The sequence below is a fragment of the Mastomys coucha genome, unplaced genomic scaffold (assembly GCF_008632895.1).
Source record: "Mastomys coucha isolate ucsf_1 unplaced genomic scaffold, UCSF_Mcou_1 pScaffold18, whole genome shotgun sequence".
NCBI lineage: Eukaryota > Metazoa > Chordata > Mammalia > Rodentia > Muridae > Mastomys > Mastomys coucha.
In genome coordinates this window covers 24428960-24447304 of record NW_022196900.1, presented here as the reverse complement: position 1 = coordinate 24447304, position 18345 = coordinate 24428960, and the positions used below count along the sequence as shown (strand labels likewise).

General features: G+C 44.1%; 2 protein-coding genes across 2 annotated transcripts; one reads left to right on the top strand and one right to left on the bottom strand.

Moving 5' to 3' along the window:
* Positions 1-3332: 3332 nt before the first annotated feature.
* Atp6v1g1 (ATPase H+ transporting V1 subunit G1) lies at positions 3333-9554 on the bottom strand. The gene is made up of 3 exons (XM_031377644.1): positions 9325-9554; positions 5365-5465; positions 3333-4088 (listed from the first exon to the last, which is right to left on the bottom strand). Exons 1-3 carry the CDS (start codon positions 9404-9406, stop codon positions 3915-3917), a joined length of 357 nt encoding a protein of 118 aa, XP_031233504.1. The 5' UTR covers positions 9407-9554; the 3' UTR covers positions 3333-3914.
* Positions 9555-14933: 5379 nt separating this feature from the next.
* On the top strand, positions 14934-15671 carry LOC116095256 (paired box protein Pax-6-like). The gene has a single exon (XM_031376742.1). The coding sequence runs from the start codon at positions 14934-14936 to the stop codon at positions 15669-15671; it is 738 nt and encodes a 245-aa protein (XP_031232602.1).
* Positions 15672-18345: the final 2674 nt, after the last annotated feature.

The following is an 18345-nucleotide window of genomic DNA, read 5'->3' as shown; positions in this document are numbered from 1 at the left end:
AAGCCTGACGTGGGAGCTTGGCAGCTTTTGGCTTGCAACACACAATGCTGCTCTGAACTAACTCTGCCCCTTTCTTGTTCCATGACCTCTGACATCCTGCAAGCCTCTGGGCCTGGGTTTTCTCATGCATGGAGATGGGATCAGATCTCTAACCTGCAGAATCTAAAGGACTCCAGACTAGCTGCTTGCAGAGATTAGGATGTGGAGTGTAAATTACTTCATCTCTCTTGTGTTATCACCAATCCAAAGTGAGAGTGGCCACTCGAGGAGCTGTTAAGATCACTATTACACAACCTGACTGTAAGCTATTTTATGCCTTCCATCAGCGAGACTTTGATTAAGGCTAAGATAGGGCATCAACAGAATGTTCTCATGTTTGCAACAAGTGATTGGGAAATGCTATCCAGGAAACTGCACAATTACCCAGAGGAACTGATAAACGTCACTTTGGGGGAAAGGGGTGCACATAGAAAAGATACAGAACAAGAAACACAGAAACTCGGCAAAGACTATACAAGGGTTAAAGGTGTAAATACTTAATGGCACTGAAGAATCTTGGCTCTACCACACATGCCCTTGCCTGCTTCCTCAATCCTCATACCTCAAATCTGGTAAAAGTTGCCAAGGGATATGCTGGTGAAGGGCTGGAAAGATGGCTCAACAGTTAAGTGCACTAGCTGCTGCTCTTCCAGAGGACCAAAGCTCATTTTCCAACACTGATTTTAAATCTTAAAAAAATTTTCAATATTAAATTAATATAAACGCAAACATTAACGCATTAGCTACTGTGTAGAAAGCTCCTAAATTAACCATAGCAGAAACATTTCTTCACTGTCCATACATCCCTCATTCCTCAGTCCCCTTGCAGATGTGTTGAATCAAAGGGAGGCACAAGTATCAGGTGTCATCTGAGGACTGAAGCTCTTCACCTTTCTCTTCCCACCTTTGCAATGGTGTAGACTATGTGCTGAAGTAAGACTGAGCCTCACCACCCACTCACCACATGTCCAACAGCTGCCCCAAAGAAACCCAACTTGTATCAAATTCTTAAGAAGTAGGTCTTTGTTGTATTTCAGAAACAGGAAACATTTGCTGAGCACCTAGAATGTTCCAGGCACCATATGCAGTGCTTTGATGTATTTTTAATACATCTTTTCTTGTTACTGTAGAACAGAAGTTCTGATTTGGGGATACTTCTGGCACCCAGGAGCTATGGCAATGTCCACTGACATTTTTGGTTGTCACTACTGAGGTGTTCCTAGTAGCATCTAGTGGATGAAGAGCAAGACATTGCTAAACACCCTTGTAATGAATGTTACACCAGCCCAAAGAAAACTCCTTTGAAGCCAAGACCAGGTCTCTCTCCAAAAGTCGTAAGTGCATCTATACATATACACCCATATTTCATTTCCTTTTATGCTCAAATGGGGACAAATCCCACACAAAGCTCAGCTGTGTGCATCTTGGGTTCATTCACCATAACCCACATACCCGTGGGTCTCTGGATGCTGACCAGTCTTTTAGATGTTAATTTCTCAGTATACCACAACAGAAACAATAGAGCTTTCAAGCAAGCTCACTCTTGGCCCCACCCTTGATTCCACTAGCCTAGGAGGAATGTGAGCACCTACAAATTGCCTGGGAACACCAATCAGGATTTCAGCCTAGAGGAAATGGCACTCCCAGTGACAAGACCTCCAGACCCCATATCACTACTCCCAGATACCATGTCTCACCTTGCTTTAGTCCCTTCCCTACCAGCACTTGAACAGGTCATCAACTCCCTTGACCCACCTATACCATCAACTACAAAACCTCTCTCCAAGGCCACGTCTCATAGCACTTAGGTTCCTCTCCCCAAAAATCACCAAGCCCTTGCCTGCTCAAGTTCACCTTTGCTTGTTAACTGACCATTAATTCTAATAATACAAACAAATAGGATAAACAGGGCAGCAAGGCTAAAAATATAATGGCTCAGCTTACAGTGATGGCATGTGCCTTTAATCCCAGCACTGGGAAGGCAGAGGCAAGCGGCCTTGAGTTTAAGGCCAGTTTGGTCTACATAGTGAGTTCTAGGTCATCCAAGGGTATACAATGAGATGCTCTCTGAAAACAAAACCAAGGCTGAGAATGTAGATCAGTATTTGCCTAGTGATTCCAAGTACCATAGCACACAGGTCTAAACCAGTGAGTACCAGTGCTGCTGCATGCCCCTCCAATCTCAGAGAAGCAATGGGTGACAGCATGTGGAGGTTAGAAGCCTTATACTTAGCTGTAGAGACTGAAGTCTTAAACAGAACAAAAGGCCAATCAACTTCATAACTATTTGGAAGAGATGGGCTGAGAAATGAAATGTGAGTCTCCATTGTGTATGGCGGTACTATGACATGGTAGTGATCTCACTAAAGAAACCTAGAGGACCTAGGGTAAAGACAGAGAACCAAGCAGCAGGCCACTGTGAAGCTGCAAGATAAAGTGGTGCCAGCGAGGGACTGCCACCCTGATCAAGTAGCAGCCCACCTTTCTCCACCTGCACAGCTGAGCCTAACAAGCAGCTCCAGCATGGTATTTTAACAGGACAATGGCAAAGCAGAGGCGGTAAACCTCTGAGGGCTTCAAATATTAAATACACAGGAACATAATAGCGACCAGATACCAAAAGTGGCCTAAAAACAAAGGACCGTAAGACACAGAAAATAATGTGCCTACTATCTCAAACTGCTATAGGAAAAAGAGAATCCCCAATGTTCTTGTTTCTACCCATCCTGCAACCAAACTACCCTGTAACCAAAGAAAGCCTGTTAGTCTGCACAGAGCCACTAGGTATCTATCTCAGACTTAGGAGACAGTGAAGTTCCAAATCACTCATTTTGCTTATCAGAGAGGCAAGCTCATTTGCCCAAGGCTGTCTACCACTGGGTCCTTAAGGCCAGTGGCTCTCAACATTCTGCAACCCTTTAATACAGTTCCTCATGTTGTGGTAACCCCCACCCAAGTATAAAATTATTCACTGCTACTTCATAACTCTAAGTCTGCTGTTAGGAATTATAATGTAAGTATCTGATATGCAGAATATCTAATATGTGACCCCAAAAGGGTCATGAGAACCACTGCTCTAGACAAAAGGCAGACGACAGGCTCTTTAGTTGCTTGCTGCTTTCTGAAACAGAGGGTGAAATCACAAGCAATTTCATTCCCAATAAAATGAAAACCTTGAATATTTACTAATAAGGGATGCTTTGCACACAATACCTGTTGACTCCTAGATGAAATTCTGCTCAACATCTGGGTCAAGATATACTTTGTATTATCAAAAAGAGGAGCCGGGGAGGTGAAAGGCAAGACAAAGTTTTACTTTTAAATGATTTCAAGCACATCAAATAACATGTAACAAGTTGAGTCCTAGCATCTAGTGATTGGGGTTAGGATACACTAACAGCAGCTGGAACAAGCATATCATATTCACTGTCCTAAATTATCCAGGATAGAGTACTATAAGGCTGGCTGCTCTTCATAGGAGTTACACATAGCTATTTACTACTTTTTCATAGATAACGCCCCTGACCTTTAAGAAAGTAAAAGGGAACAATTTACTCCCTTTCTTTCTTCAAAGAATTTTTTTTCTACTAGACTAATAAAAAAAAGTCAACATTAATACCCATTACTTGCATGAAGACACAGGAAAATAGGTGACATACACTCCTTAAAGACATAAAAGATAAGATGAAACTTCAGATACATAATAAACGTCTGTACAAAAAGCTAGATTTGATACTCTCAAAAAGTGAAGGATCCTACAACAGCATAGAGAAATAATTTAATGCCTTCCAGAGCAGAACTCAAGCTCTGTGGAGGTTTCCAATTCTATGGAGGGCATATCTCAGGCCAACCCACAGAGCAGGCACTTCTGCCTCCTATCCATTTATGCGGTAGTTTTCATGGATTTCTGGTCGGATGTCACACACAAAGGCCAAGAGGTTATCCAGAACTTCATCTCTGTTCTGCTTGAAGTAGTTCTGGAGGATGGTCATCTTCTCCTGGGTCTCTTTTTCCACCTCACTGCTACAGCTGCCATGGGACCCCAGTGCCTGTAGGGGAGGAGACAGGATACAGGGGACATCAGGAAGATTCTCCAGTTGAATCATTTAACAAGCAACTTGCTGGCCTATGGAAAAGCCCCAGCTCCTTAATAAGAGAATGCAACATATCAGTGGCAAGCATAGTAACCTGTGCGTAAAGCTATGTGACGAACCAAGCACACTACATTCACTGTTATACACAGATCAACCTAAAGATTCAACAACTATGGTACCGCCCACACTGGTGCACACTTGTGATCCCAGCTACTTGAGGTAGTACAGAACTGCTTAAGCACAAGAGGAAAAATAGAAAACAAACACAGCAATGACTGACTTTAATTCAGTCCCCGGTAGCAACAGTAGCACCACTACCAGCAACTTCATGCATGTGCATACATATAATCTAACAACTGAAAGTGATTATGAACTATGACACATCTATATAAGAGAATATAGTTCAGCAATATGACCATAAAATATGCAGTTTATAGGCAAACAATACAACAATATCACTGATGTTAGCATTTATTGCAGAGGACCCAGTTTGGTTCCCAGCACCCACATGGTGGTTCTTAACCATGTACACTCATGCTCCAGGGGATCCAATGCCCTCAACACTTAGATGAGGGCAATCTCAAATCTTTCACTTGGATGTTCAACTAGGCAGATAAACTGTGAACCACTGTATGGACACTACACAGCTCTGCTCTCCCTTCCCACTTCTACAAGTTCCTCTGCATCCTTTTCTCACACCAAGATCTGTCTCTGTCCATCACTTTATGAATCACAGCTGCCTACTACAGTAATAGATCTCTACACTATACTGACAGGCAGGTCCCATTTTAGCACATTTAGATTGCCACAGCAGTGTTCACAACTATAGGTTTGTAGGATTTATTGTAAGCTAAACTCTATGAAGACATGGATGAAAACTGCTGTTCCTGCTTGATCTGCCAGCATCTAACATGGTAACATATGTCCAGCACTTCTAAGAATGCGAAACAAATAAATGAAAGTTAGAATTTGATATAGTAAGTAAATAAATGTGACTATCCCAAGAGATAAGCCATACAATAAACAGGGACAGGGTAGGAATAGGGACTAAGTGATAGAGAACTTGTTAGCATGCAAAAGCCAAAGAGTCACTCCCCTATACCACCAAAACCAAGCAAACCCCCAATCTCTCAAAACTGCACTAGCAGCTCTAAGCTGTGATGGCTCTTCTCAGATCTGCACAAGAAAGGAAGGCAACAGTGAAGACAAACAGAGGGAGAAGGAGGCCCACCGCAGCTTCCTTGGCCTTGAACTCCTTTTCCCTCTGCAGGCGGTACTGTTCAATTTCAGCCTGGGCTTCTTCTTTGGCCTGCTTCAGTCTCCGGTTCTTTCCTGTTTTCAAAAGAGAGAAAGACATCAAGAAGTGTCTCAAGGCAGAACAGCAAGTAGACACTGATAATGAATTTTAGCAGTCAGTCAAGAAAAAAAATAATTTAAACACCAGAGAAGTACAAAGGAAAGAGGGAATGCAGATCTAAACAACAACGTAGGTTCTGCCTCCAGTCTTTAAGTGGAGACAAAACAGGAATGTTCTTTAGAGCTGTGAGCAGTGTAAGAGGCCCTCAGTCCAAAGTCCAGAACTGTACACATGGGCACACACACCCAAAAGGAAACCTGTGAAAACAAAGTCTCAATCTCATTAATAAGATATTAAAAACCTGCTGACATAAGATAGGTGACCGCCACCTGGGGAGCTCTTCCTCACCCCAAATAGTGAACAGCTAGCTGTGTTACTGCAGGCTCTCTTCAGAGTTTGCTGAGAACTAATGTACTCCAAGGGTATCACCTAAAATGCAGCTAAGGAAAGAGATGACATAATCCTGCAAACTGGGCACCAGGGCTGTGGCAGAGGCAAAGCCACTATGGGGGAGAATGCTAAATGCTGTGCCAGAGCACACACAGCTGGAAGGGAGGAGAAACAGGGGCTCTGGCCTCTCTGGTCTCTGAAGATGGCCAGTTTAACACAGACTGGCAAAGTCTCCAGGTTGTCAGACCACAAGTCCGTCCAGTCAACAGTCTTTGCTTTGAGTTTCTGCTCACACACACACAAAAAGAAATTCACTATGAATAGACCAAATAGGCCTGAAACTCAGAGATCTGCCTGCCTGTCTCCCAAGTGCTGTGATTAATGACATGTACTACTATGCCCAGTGTCACCAACAGAGAGTTCTAGAAGATCAACCTAAATAGGTTATAGCAAAATGCATCACTCATCTAAAATTCAAGCTTTGTTGGATATATTATCAACTGAACCTATCAAAGTCCCTGATTAGGAGAATTCTGGACCTGTAATGTCTATGGCATCAGCGCTGTCTGAAACAGTCCCTCCCAGCACTCCCCAAGGATTACTTCTGCAAGCCTATACTGAACATAGTACTTATTTCAGGTCACTCCTCTGCTCTAAGGCCAATCCTTCACAGATAGTCCTCCCCTATCAGCTACATGGGCTACATGTAAAGCCAAAGACCTCTTCCAAACCAAGTCAATCAAAGGCATCCATGGTCCAACCATTATTCAGGAACTCCAAGGTAATTTCACAATTCACTATTCCCAACTCCCATAGCTCCCTGAACCAGTCCTAACAAGACTACCAATGCCTTTTAGCAAACATCCTCAAAGCTGTTTTGACATACTTTCCTGAAAATCAATACTACTGGATAAACATAATTTGGCAGATCACACAAACATAAATACATACCACACCACACAAACCCCCAGTGCAGGGAAGTATTCACACTAGGCAAGCATTCTACCACTCAATAACACATCCAGTCCACAGAGTTATTTTTTTCCCTCCTTCCTTTTGGGTTTTATATAGCCTGTGCTGGTCACAAACCTGGGATCCTACTGTTTGGGATCTGGTTCCCTTAGAGTTATGTGTAATTGCTCCCAGCCCTAATTTTTTTTTTTTAAATCATATGTTTCTCAGACCTTACAAATAGGAGCCAGGGTCTTGTTTCACAAGAAATGTACCAAAGTAATGATTTCATGAAAAACTCAGGCTTGATTATTTTACAACATTCACTGTCCCTTCCCAGTCTTTGTGTGTATGTGTGTTTTTCCTGGTCTCTAGAGACAAGATTCCTCTGGCTGTCCTGGAACTTGCTCTGGATCTTGTTCAGGGTGCCCTCGAACTCGATGATCCTCATGCCTCTGCCTCTGAATGCTGAGATTACTGCTTTTCCTTCCCAATTTTTTGTTTGTTTGTTTTTTTTGTTTTTTTGGTTTGTTTTTTGAAACAGGGTTTTTCTGTATAGCCCTGGCTGTCCTGGAACTCACTCTGTAGACCAGGCTGGCCTCGAACTCAGAAATCCACCTGCCTCTGCCTCCCAAGTGCTGGGATTAAAGGTGTGTGCCACCACTGCCCAGCTTCCTTCCCAATTCTTAACTGAGCAAGTCAAGTGTGATCACAAATCAAGAAAGACGATAGTTCTCAAATTTCAGCTCTTTTCAATGCCTCTCTTCCCAACCACTGAAAAGATGAAAATGTGAGTTGGCTGTAAGCTAACCCCTCTAAAGCAAACTCATTCAGCAATAACAGCTGTCTGATACATACACGCTTACAGCCAAGCAAGATTTAAAATCTCCCAAGAACTTGGTCATTCCCACCACAGTCCAAGTATTTGTTCTTGCACTTCCTCCAAACAGTCTCACATAATTCCCAACACATACACCTGCTACTGCTGCTGAATCATCACTGGACAAACTGACAAGTCATTCTGGAAATTCTGGATCAAGAGCATGGCAACACAGGTCTTCTAGCCACCTAAGAAGAAAACGGCTTCTTTCTCACTACCCCCAGCATTCTCACAGAAAACATCTCCTGCAAATAAAGAATCGCCTAACTCCCACCAGAGCCACACTTCAGTCTACTTGGGGGTGAGCATGGTGGCACGTGCCTCTCAGGTCAGCACTGGGGAGCAGAGGAAGGCGGATCTCTGAGAGGTCTCAGCCTGCCAGCAGTACGTAAGATATGTGTACTACAAGTTTTATACTAAGAAAAATTCCTTGCATGAGAAAGGCCTCTCAACCCAGAGTCTGGTCAAAACATCTTCTGAGTCTCATTTTTCCCTCCTGCAAAAAATAGGAGTAAATGTAGTGTCTGCTTACCTTGGAAAACTGGACTCATAAAGTTCCTGTGTGAGACACAGTCTCCAGTTTCCAAAAGCTTATTCTAGTGGCGGGGGCCATGTAAACCAACAGTTTACTATAACACTACATTAAAAATAAGCATTAGTGAGGGAAAAATCCTGAACGAGGAATTGCTGCCTACATTCTGAGATCCAAAACTAATCATCAGAGCAAACGATCTGCAAATGCTTGGGGGGACACAAGTGAAGCTGCCTTTAGGATTCACAGCAACACAGTACAGCTGGAAGAGAATATCTCACAGGAACATTCTTAGAGAATACAAAGGCCTGATTGATAAAAAACACTTCCTTTAATCCATTATGAAATACCAGTTCTATTCTGCAGGGATGAGAAGTGCTGAGTGGAAGGAAAGGTGTGGCGAAAGTTATAGTCGCATTCTTAAGCAGGTGACTGCAGTGGGGAAAAAATGAGTTGCTGAATATTATTGGCTTCTTCCACTCCTTGGTCCCAGTTACACATGTGGTAAACTGACTTTTCTGGCCACTTTGTCCATCTCAACCTTGGCCTTTCACTGCTACACACATCCTAACTGGTACGTGCGCCTCCGCTGGAACATGAAATACCCTGTGATGAAGATGAACTGAACACCTCTCTAGTACATTCTCGGGGGGGCGGGAAGGAATGACCGAGTTAGGTAGCCACATGAACTCACGGCGTTCAACTATGGTGCTGAAGGAAAAGATGGACGGGGGTCGGGTTAGAGAGGCTGGGAGAACCGTTTAAAGTGACGAAGAAGAGGAGAGATGGCCAGGATAACTTAGGTTCGCAGACTCGACGGCCGAGGCTGTGGCTCCCGTGTGTGGGCCGCAGCCGGAAGCAAGGGATCAGATGGGAGCAGTTTCTGTGGGGTGGCCCACTTCACGCCCTCCACCCCGAGAAGAGGACTAACCCACTACCGTCTCCACAGGCAACCTGTGGTCCTGCCTCGCGGCTTCCAGGCACCGCCCGGACGGCTTCTGGCCCCGACACGGTCCCCCGGCCTCCGCCCGCGGCCTAGCCGCCATCCCCGCCTAACATCCCGCCCCGTCCCGGAGCTCACGCTTGCGGGCCTCGGACACCTTCTCGGCCGCCCGCTTCTCGGCCTGCAGTAGCTGCTGGATGCCCTGCGACTGACTCGCCATTGCTGAGGAGACTTTGGGCCGAGAGAACGGCCTAAGTCAACTGCTCAAACTCACTCAGAAGCCCCTCGGGTCACCTGACCCGTCACCCAGATTCTGCGCCTGCGCAGCGCGCAGGAGCCCCGCCCCACCGTCAAAAGAACCGCCCCGGCGTCTTAGCTGACTGCTTTTGAGTCCGGTGACTCCCAGGAGATGGGGCGGGGCTAGAGGGGCCGGGTCAGGCGAGAGGGGGCGGGGTCTAGCGAGGGGACGGGGCGGGGCGAGGAGGGAAGTGCTGAGCTGTTCCACTACGCCTGCGCATTGAGAGATGACTGCTCCTGCCCTTCTCCGTTTCCCTTTGACTGTTTTTAGCTGGTTATTATCCCTGTGGCAGTCCTGCCACATGGTTATTTCCCTCTTCCCATAATTAATAGTGTGCCCACGTTGAAGTTCAGAAACAAGGACCTAAACTTGATTATTTACCCCCCTCTCTTCGCCCAGCTAGACTTCCTACCTTTCTGGAAGTTTCTTTGGAATTTAGACCCTATCAGGAAGCAATGCTGCACAAAGTGGTACAGGTTGCAAACCCAGCACACCCGTATCAGGATACTGAAGCAAGAGGATTGAATTCAAGAACTAGCTTGATTACGTATGTATGTAATGAGACCATATTTTGGGAGAGGGAGAGGGGGAAGAGGGAGGGACCAAAGCAGGTAGTGAAGGCGTGGCCCATGCCTTTAATCCTAGCACTAGGTAGGCAGAGGCAGCTTGAGTCTCTGAATTGAGGCAGGCCTGTTTTACAGAGTGAGTTCTAGGACAGCCAGAGCTACCCAGAGAAACCCTGTCTCGAAAAACCAAAAGGAAACATCTATCATGGAAAAGTTTAGGAAGTTCTGACCAGTTCTGGAGAGAAGTCTGAAATCCTATGTTCAGACACCAGCAAATACTCAGGCACACTCACACAAGGACTCACCATCAAGTGAACTACTATCCTCTGTGACTTGTGGGCCAGTTGCCATCCTTTTTTGTGGTGCTAGGGATGGAACCTAGGCCCTCAAGCACTGTAGGTGAGTCCCCTCCACCCTCTGAGTTGTATTCCTGGACCTGCCATCCCTCTCTGAACCAAGCTCAGGAATAAATAGTGCTGCTTCCGTAAGTGTTGCTGAAAGCACAGTAGGCATGCACACTTCCTTTGGTCCTGAAGACAGATTAAGGAGACAGAGTGATAGGTCAGGGTATAGATATTTACCTCAAAATCTAACCATGTAAGTTCCAGTCCAGGGACCCACATAGAGTAAGGAGAGAAACAATTCCTGCAAGCTGTCTTCTGACCTCCACAAACACAGTGACATGTGCATTACCACCACCTACCCATGTGATTTTGAAAAATTAAGGCATTAAAGCAAATAATTGCAGCATAATAAATGAAGGAATTTTCAAAGTGTTTTAAGACATGCCTGTTAATGAAGATAAACAGTGTGAACAGTCATGAAGAAAGAATGGATATGAAGGCTCTCCGAAGGGACAGATCTAAAATGAGATTCTAGGGCTATGTCGCCAGCACAGGGCTGTTTATAACCCTCATTTACTGTAGAAAGAAAACATGGCTCCTGTTCCAAAGAGAGTCAACACAGCCCAACATTTTGTGCCCAATATAACTATGGCCCAGGAAGGACATTCTGATTCCCCTGAACAGCATGTTCCACTGAGGAAAAGGTCACATTTATAGTCAGAGAACAAAACAAGGTTGTAAAGACATTTACCTAATACATGTACTCAATGTATTTACCTAATACATGGGTGTATACAACAGGTAGACAACTAATACAGTACTGGAAAACCTCTTCAGTGGGTTTAGCATGCTGTTTTCTAATACCCTTAGCATTAGGGTTGGAGGAAGCCAGTGGCCTGTTAAGTTTAGCAATATATTCCAAACATTCCATCTAGTGGTCAGGGCTGTCTAGCTGTCAGGGCAGATGTGGAGGTTGGTAGCAAATGGCTATTAAGGAAGCTAAAGATAGGCCAAGATGATTTTAGAGCTACATCTGAAATATTGTGTCTCTTCAGTCATGAACCTCCAGTATGTCAGTCTTCAGGACCTTCCACGCTGATGTGGCTTCTTCTGAGGTCACCACTATCATGTGCCAGGCCTTTCTTCTGTTCCCGGGAGATAGGGCGGGCAAGATAGGAAGTGGGGCTTGCATTTGCACCACGCCACACTGTAGAATGACTCCTGCCAGCAAATTCAGAAGTGCTATGAAATAACAGGCTCATTTGATAATGTCCAAACGGAAACTCAGCAGGTTAAGTAATTTGTCCATAGTCACACTCCTGTTGACTGCCAAATGGGATGCCTGCCTCTTGTCAAGTCTCAGACTGACATCTCTAGCCTGCTATGCTCTCCTGCAGGATTCCTGTGGGCTTTGGAAAGGATCGGATGACCTCTTAGAGTCTGTGAAATGCTGAAAACATAAAGTAATGACAATTTTTTTTTCTAGAAATCTCTCTGCACTGAAGGATGAGAGCACTTTGGTGATTCAAAGCTCTTCCACTTGATTCAGATTGGAGATGGTATAATAACCAGGAAATGAATAGTCACTGGGACATTAAAGTATGTCCCAGGACATACTTTCTTGGGAAGCTTGGCCAATGTTTGTTTTCCCAGAAAACACAATATACTCAGACAACCAGTGGAGAACAATATGCCTTATAAAGGAGGGAGAAAAAACTAAAAGAGATGATTGAGAAAAAAAATGACACAAATGCCCACTTATAAACAAATAAATGTGGCTTACTGTACCATGGAAAAGTATTCCATCATGTGCCAATGAGATGGTGTAGCAAGGACACGGACAAGCCTGAGACCGAGTTTCATCCCCAGACCCTCAGTGGTGGAAACCTAGAACAGACTCCCAAAGTTGTTCTCTGACCTCCACACATATGCTATGGCATGTGCATACTCACATATAAACACTTGAGAGACAGAAGAGGGAAGGAGAGGGGGAGGGAAGAGGGAGAAGAATTTTTGACAGGACCTCATTATCTCTGGATAGACCAGATTGACCTCAAACTCACAGAAATCCACTCACCTCTCTCTGCCTACTGAGTACTGGGACACCAATTCATGCACCACCATGCCTAGCACTCATAAGCATTTTTATTATTACATACATTTTTATTATTATTTTTATTATTACATACATATTTATTATTACATATGTATTTTTATTTTATTACATACATTATTATTTTATTATTATTACATACATAATATATTTTATTATTATTACATATATTTTATTATATTATATACATTTTTGTTATTTATTTGATGTGCATGTGCCTGTAAGTGAAATAAATCTTCCCTCCCTCTGAGTTCTTTCTTGTCAGCTGTTTGGTCACGGCTCTGAGAAAAGTAACTAATAATTCCCAGCATCTGGGCAAAGGAAGGCTGCTGTCACCTAAGCCAGCCATAGGTGACAGCACTCATTGCTGGAGTCCAGCTCAGGACCTGCCACAGGCCTTTATGAACCACACCATGCAGTGTTCCTTCAGGTTAACCTATGTCCTCTCATGCCTCATAGGAAGAGAACCTGTCTGTCTTGGCATGTTATTCCAGCTGGTGATGGTGATCTTGCTGTAGATTTTGGCAGAGAGACCTGGGGACACTCGAAAGCCCAGTGAGTCACACACTTCTTGTATGCGGACACCTACCATGCTCTTCCATACTCATGACTCTTAAATACTTCCTCTCCTCTGTGCCAGCATTTTAACTTCTAAGGAGGAGCTGTAACCTAAACTGCAAGGTCACTAATTGCTAAATACTCTTTACAGAAACTAGAACTTCTGGGAACCGTAAAATAAGATCAGGATGTATGGTGCACCCCCTTGGTCTTTAGTTCTATGTAACAGCTAATATGGGGCATGTAAATTTCTGTAGGTTTACCTTTCAGAAAACTAGCATAAAAGTTTTAAGAAGGCACACATGGGGACTGGTCCCAGGTAGTTGAGGTCTGTGAATGATCTGACCAGGAAAAAAAGGAAAAGAAAAGAGGACACATGTCCTTGGATAACATAAAGACCCTACTAACACATGGCATTCCTGTCCACTGTCCTCTGCTCCATCTTTTTTTCCCCTTAAAAGCCCTTTATGCCTGAGTCCTCCAAAATAGAGGTTTATGGATGGTACCCCTCCATCTTCCAGGATGCGACCCTTAAAATAAACCTGCTTCCCACCATCAATTCCAAGTACTGGCTTTAAAGTGATGAGCAGGCCAGGCTTGAGTCAGGTACCAGCGGCATTGTTGATTGTAGCCAATGAGTGGAATTGACCCATAAATAAACAAAACATGGTGTGGGCTGAGAACAGAATATTAGTCAACCTTAAAAGGAAGGGAATTTTCATCTGTGCTGCAATTTGGAGGAATCCTGAGAACTCTGTGCTAAGTGAAATAAGTCAGTCACGAAGGAGGAAATATTTCACTTGTAAAAGTGGCCAAACTCATTTCGACAGAGAATAGAAGGATTGTCTCCTGAATCTGCAAGGAAAAGAGAAGTGGGAACTTACTGTTCAGCAGCTCCTTGGGCAAAATGAAAACGTCCTGGTGGTTAGGGGCTGGAAAGATGGCTCAGCAGTTAGAGTACTTGAAACCTGTCTTAGTTAGGGTTTCCAGTGCTGTGATGAAACACCATGACAAAAAGTAAATTGGGGAGGAAAGGGTTCATTTGGCTTATACTTCCACATGGTAGTCCATCACTGAAGGAAGTCAGGGCAGGAATTAAAAGGGGGCAGGAACCTGGAGGCAAGAGCTGATGCAGAAGCCATGGAGGGGTGCTGCTTACTGGCTTATTCCTCATGGCTTGCTCAGCCTTCTTTCTTATAGAAAGAAGGAGCAGGGTAGTACCACTCACAATGGGCTAGGCCAATGTTTCTCAGTCTGTGGGTCACGACCCATTTAAGGGTCCAGGATTAGTCTAAATGTATCAGAAAATGCAGCTTTTACATTATGTTTCATAACAATAACAAAATTATAGTTCTAATGTGGCAATGAAAATAAAGTTGTGGTTGGGGGTCACCACAATATGAGGAACTGTTAACAAGTTGCAGCAGTGGGAAGGTTGAGAACCACTGAGCTGGGCATTTTCACATCAAACACTAGTTAAGAAAATGCTCTACAAGCTTGTCTATAGGCCAATCTTATGTAAATATTTTCTGAATTGAGCATCCCTGCTCTCTAATGACTCTAGTGTGTATCAAGTTGACATAAAACTAGTTGGCACAAGGTAGGGGATCCAGTTTCAACTCCCAGAACCCACTTGTCAGTTCACAATTGTCTGTAACTCCACTTTCAAAGAATCCTATGCCCTCTTCCCTCTTCAGGCACTAGGTATGCATACAGAGTATGTACATACATACAGACAAAACACTCATGCACACAAAATAAAACAATTTCTAAAATCATAAAAAAAAAAGTTCTGGAGGTTAATGCTACAAGAACAGTGTACCTAGTGTCACTGAATAGATGTTACAAACTCATTAGAATGAAACCTGATGGAAAACAGACAGAGAATTGAGCAAGTTACAGCAACTCTCTGGATTCCTGGACCTATGGCACTGTCAGATAGATATGGCAACAATCAACCTTGCTCTGTGGCTTCAAGAAAGGTTCAAAAAGAACGCACGGTATACTCTGAAGAACAAAAGCGCCTGCTGCAAGAACATTTTGATGCATGCAAGTACCCAGACAAGAAGAAAGTTGGGGAGCTGGCAGAATTGGTTCATGTGACAATGACAGAGATCAAGACCTGGTTCAAGAACAAGCGGGCTAAGTCCAAGAAGACAAATACCCAGAATATTTCAGAAGCTCCACCAGAGACAATTGGAAGCTCTAATGCTGTTTTTGAGTCAACTCATTTTCCTGGTTCCATACCTCTTGTTGCCATCGAGAATGGAGAGTCCGTGTATTCAGGCACATTTGATGTGGATTCCATTCCCAAACTCAACTACAGCCATGAATCTTCTCTGCTTCATTATCAGGCCTGTGATGGACACAGGCGTAGTCAGGAAGATGTGCTTGTTGGCCATTCCCTTGTTACAGGTGGAGACTCTATTCCATTAGTAGCAGTTGATCCCCAGATTGATGTAGCAGTAGCTGAAGCTCCAGTTGGCCTTGCAGCTGCTGCCCAAGCCCCAGAGGATGCTCAAGGTTCAGGTCCATCTGCAGAGGAGCTCTGGCAAAGGATCCTTGAAGACTTTGACAATTCGGAGGACTGGCTTATTCTGACATAGAACCCAGCTCCATGTTCCATCTCTTAGCTCCTTGACCAGTCCAGGCCTTACAGCCTGGAATGAAGAATTGTGTTATGCACACCCTTAACCTCAGTATTTGTGGAAATTTACCAGTCCTATTTGTACAAGTTTCATACCACTGTGCTTTATATAGTGAGGTTGTTCCAAAGTCAGTTTAGATATTCATTGTTTGTTAGATTATTGCTCATTAAATAAAAGGAGAAAATAGTAACTGTAAAAAAAAAAAAAAAATGAAGGCTGATGTGGTAGCCAAGGTCTTTAATTCCAGTAATTCCAACACCCAGGCAGCAGTGACAGGTGGTTTCTGTGAGTACAAGGCCAGTCTGGTCTACAGAGAGAATCCTAGAATTCTAGCCAGAGCTATGTAGTGAGACCCTGTCTCAACCGTTATGCCCACCTAAAGGCCTCCACAAGGCTGTGCACCCAGAGGTCCTAGATGCTGTGTGGTAGTTCTACCGCAAGACCCAGCCTTTGCCACATGGCTCTGTGTGAAATATTGAACCACAGCCCATTCATAGCTGTGTCAGAGAAGCTGGGGTAGCCAATGACTACTGGTACTCAATTGGGGAAGTGGGAGTCTTGTAGGCAGAATCTTTCACCTATAGCCCCTAACTTCCAGGAACAGATCTTAATGCTGAATAATAAATAGGACAGCCAGGTGGCATTCAAAACAATGGCAGATAATATCCACATTTGGCATCAGCAGAGCATAACGGAGTGGAGGAAAGGGCTTTCTCCTTTGACTGTTAAAAATCTTGAGACCCCCTGAGTTTGCTACTTTTTCAAACAGTGTACTCATGAGGCAGCGCTTCCCACAAGGGTGCCATGCTTTGCTCACTGGACTCTGCCACCTTCAGGGTAGCAGGAGCTCTCATTACACCACCCGGTTCCCTGGAACTTTGTAGGGATCTCAGGCTTTTCCATCCTTCAGTGTCCCACCTGCTGTTTTCTTCCTCTTCTCCTCCTTTCCTACCTTCAGTGTCTATTAGCCTGCTGCAGAACAACATAAGAGTGGCTATAAAGTATCCACAGACAGCTTCACCCGACATGTGGCATTATGGAACGGGTTCACAAATGCCCGGACCAATTTGGTATGAGATAAGTCTGAGGTATGCGTTTTGTCCTGGGTTCCCCCTGAGGGGATCAAACTCCAGTCACACAGTATAATATCTGACCAAACACAGCAGATTCCTCTTATCTGTGAGTGATACATTCCAAGCCCCACAGTGGGTGCCCAAAACTTTACATAGTAGTGAACTTTGTGGTTCTTTTCCCTATAAATTCCTATAACAGAACTCAGTCTCTAAATTAGGTATAATAAGAGATTAACAGAAGTAACTAATACGAAGTAATAATCTTAATACATAATAGAGGTTAGGCAAATATAGTTTCTCTGTCCCTTCCAAAATATATTTTTATACCGTCTGTCTTATTAGGGTTATTATTGCTATGATGAAACAACATGGCCAAAGCAACCTGAGGAAGAAAGGGTTTACTTGGCTTGTGCTTCCATGCTCCAGTCTGCCATTGAAGGAAGATAGAACAGGAACTCAAACAGGACAGGAACCTGGAGGCAGGAGCTGATGCAGAGGCCGTGAAGAAACACTGCTTACTAGCGCATTGCTCTTCATAGCTTTCTCATCCTGCTTGCTTATAGAACTCAGAACCACCAGCCCAGCCAGGGATGAAACCACCCACAATGGGTTGAGTCCTCACCCATTAATCACTAATTAAGAAAATGGATGTAGCTGGATCTTATGGAGGCATTTTCTCAATCGAGGTTCCCTCGTTTCAGATGACTCTAGCTTGGGTCAAGTTGACATAAGCCTAAGCCCAACCAGCACATGGTCCTTGTCCTTCTGAGATAGTGTGAGACGACACAACGCACCATGTGTTAAGGCGATGTGAGGGCATGCTGTAGGCACTGTGGTGATTTGAATAGGAATGGCCTCATAGAGTCATGTGTTTGAGTGCTTTAACATAGGGTGTTAGGGGTTGAGCTGGTGCTGCTTGTATTCATATGCCAAATTCTGTATCCCAAGATGGTTGCCCCAAGATGAGCAAATTCCCATGTACACCAGCCTTTGTTGTGCAAACCCTACTCCACAATTTAAAACCACGGGTTAAATAAAAATGGCTACAACCAATCACTGGTGAGAATAGAGAGAGGTGAATAGAGAGAATAGTTTGAGTTACTGGGCTTGAGGTTGCAGGTTGGGACCTCAAAGAAGAAGGAGAAAGGAGAGAGTGAGTGAGTGTGAAGGAGGAGAAGAGGAAGAAAACAGGAGGTGTCCATGAGTCATGATGGACCAGCAGCATGTGCTCTTGTGAAATGCATCCCCAGGATTCCAGATTGCTGGAGCAGAAATGACCCAGGAAGATCCAAACAGCACATACTTTGGGAACACAGCTGGGAAAGAAGGTAGTCTATTGTTAGAGGACTAGATTAGGGATAATCTCCCAGTAATTGCACAGAGTCTAATAAATAAATCATAGTTTGAGCCTCATTCATTTGCAGCTAGCCTGGGATAAACATAATTTATAATATTTTATAATAGGGAGTGGCACTATTAAGAGATGGCCTTATGGAAACAACCCAGATGTCCCTCAACAGAGGAGTGGATACAGAAATTGTGGTACATCTACACAATGG

Bases quoted from the DNA above. Each gene is read 5' to 3' on its own strand.
- Atp6v1g1 (XM_031377644.1), bottom strand. From the start codon at position 9,406: ATGGCGAGTCAGTCGCAGGGCATCCAGCAGCTACTGCAGGCCGAGAAG. The intron at 5,466-9,324 runs GTGAGCTCCGGG...TTTTGAAAACAG, and splicing joins GGTGTCCGAGGCCCGCAAGC to GAAAGAACCGGAGACTGAAG. The intron at 4,089-5,364 runs GTGGGCCTCCTT...CCTCCCCTACAG, and splicing joins TCAAGGCCAAGGAAGCTGCG to GCACTGGGGTCCCATGGCAG.
- LOC116095256 (XM_031376742.1), top strand. From the start codon at position 14,934: ATGGAAAACAGACAGAGAATTGAGCAAGTTACAGCAACTCTCTGGATT.